The 1,749-nt window shown below is 43.2% G+C and overlaps 1 protein-coding gene across 1 annotated transcript; it reads right to left on the bottom strand.

Moving 5' to 3' along the window:
* Nucleotides 1-84: 84 nt before the first annotated feature.
* Nucleotides 85-1,075, bottom strand: LOC121940249 (methionine adenosyltransferase 2 subunit beta-like). The gene is made up of 2 exons (XM_042483063.1): nt 656-1,075; nt 85-330 (listed from the first exon to the last, which is right to left on the bottom strand). The coding sequence occupies exons 1-2, from the start codon at nt 860-862 to the stop codon at nt 208-210; spliced, it is 330 nt and encodes a 109-aa protein (XP_042338997.1). The 5' UTR covers nt 863-1,075; the 3' UTR covers nt 85-207.
* Nucleotides 1,076-1,749: the final 674 nt, after the last annotated feature.

Raw genomic sequence — 1,749 nt, 5'->3', positions numbered from 1 at the left:
CACACACCTGAAACACACACACACACACGTTGTCACGTTGTTATTTCAGAACGATGAGTGAAAACTATGTTGAGCCTGAAATGAGGGAAACGCCAGCTCAGCGTCCCTGAGTCAGTTACTATGGTAACATGCTCGGCATCACCCTGAGTCAGTTACTATGGTAACGTGCTCTGTGAAGTAATCCTGCTGGCTTGCACAACCTTGACATCACCCACCTGCCTCCTTGGCAAGCGTGCTGGTGGCGTGCACGTTGAGATTTACTGCAGCTTCAGTGTGTCTCTCTACGACATCCGGACGCCTCTCTGCTGCACAGTGGACGACTACATCGGGCTGAGACAGACAGAGACAGACAGAGACATGAGACATTTTAAACATCCTGAGGACGACTGCGTCAGGCTGAGACAGACAGAGACAGACAGAGACATGAGACATTTTAAACATCCTGAGGATGACTGCGTCAGGCTGAGACAGACAGAGACATGAGACATTTTAAATATCCTGCGGACAACCAGGCTGAGACAGACAGAGACAGACAGAGACATGAGACATTTTAAATATCCTGCGGACGACCAGGCTGAGACAGACACTGCAGTACAGCGTGCAGTACAGCGTGCAGTACAGTGTGTAGTACAGCGTGCAGTACAGTGTGCAGTACCTTGTATTCGTGCAGAAGTCCTCTGACGGCGTCCTCATCTGTGAGGTCACAGCGAAGGAGGCGGGGCCTGGCCCTCCTGTATCCGGTCCCAGTAACCAACCAGCCATTGTTCTGAAACTCTTTGCACACAGCCCGACCCAGGAGACCCGTTGCCCCGGTAACCAGGACCTTTGGAGATGTGACCATTGCCTCCTCCTGCTGGAACATACAGTACTACAAACTTATACTATAATTACGACAATACACACCACTACACCACGACAATACACACCATCAGTACTATTATCAATACTATCAGGACTATTATCAATACCACTACCAACACTATCAATACTATCATCATTACTACAATGTTAAAATACTACAGTAAATACTACAATAATAAAATAAATACTACAATAACTAGTACTATCTACACTATCAATACCACCATCTATTCTACAAGACTACATATACCATAATAAATACTACTACCAACACTATCAATACTACAAATACTGCAATAAATACCACTATTAACACAATCAGTATTACTATTAACTTTACAAGTACTACAATAAATACTAGTACAATACTACAATTAGGGGTGCACGATAACTATCAGGAAATTGTGACGTAATTCCGATAAGTCCGATATCATGACGAAAAGCCCTGATAACATATATATTTTTGTCAGCACGGCAGTGCCTCGCTCCCACTATGAGACTCGAATGGCCTGCAGTGAATGCTGCGTTCACGTGATGTCGGCATAATCAGAAAATCTCTTTCTCACTGGGAAAAATCAAGAATACCCCCTCATGTCAGAAAACAACTTGTTAACTCGGTCATAATTTTGGTAGTTGCTGACTTAAATTGATATCCGCAATATTTTTCCACGTTACACATAAAAAATAGAAACATGAACTTAAAAAGGTCGAAAGAACGACTAGCAAACGAGGAACTGGGGAATTTACGTTACACCTTGAATGCAGCATGCAGCAGCGTGCTTACGAAAACAAAGAACATGGCGTCGATTGTGTGGGACTTCTTCAAAGTTTCCGAAGAAGACCTAAAAGACAAATTTCAGATTCCAATAACTATTGAAAGAATTAAAA

The sequence above is a fragment of the Plectropomus leopardus genome, unplaced genomic scaffold (assembly GCF_008729295.1).
Source record: "Plectropomus leopardus isolate mb unplaced genomic scaffold, YSFRI_Pleo_2.0 unplaced_scaffold8119, whole genome shotgun sequence".
Classification (NCBI taxonomy): domain Eukaryota; kingdom Metazoa; phylum Chordata; class Actinopteri; order Perciformes; family Serranidae; genus Plectropomus; species Plectropomus leopardus.
The sequence above is the reverse complement of the archived record's forward strand: the minus strand, read 5'-3'. Positions and strand labels throughout refer to the sequence as shown.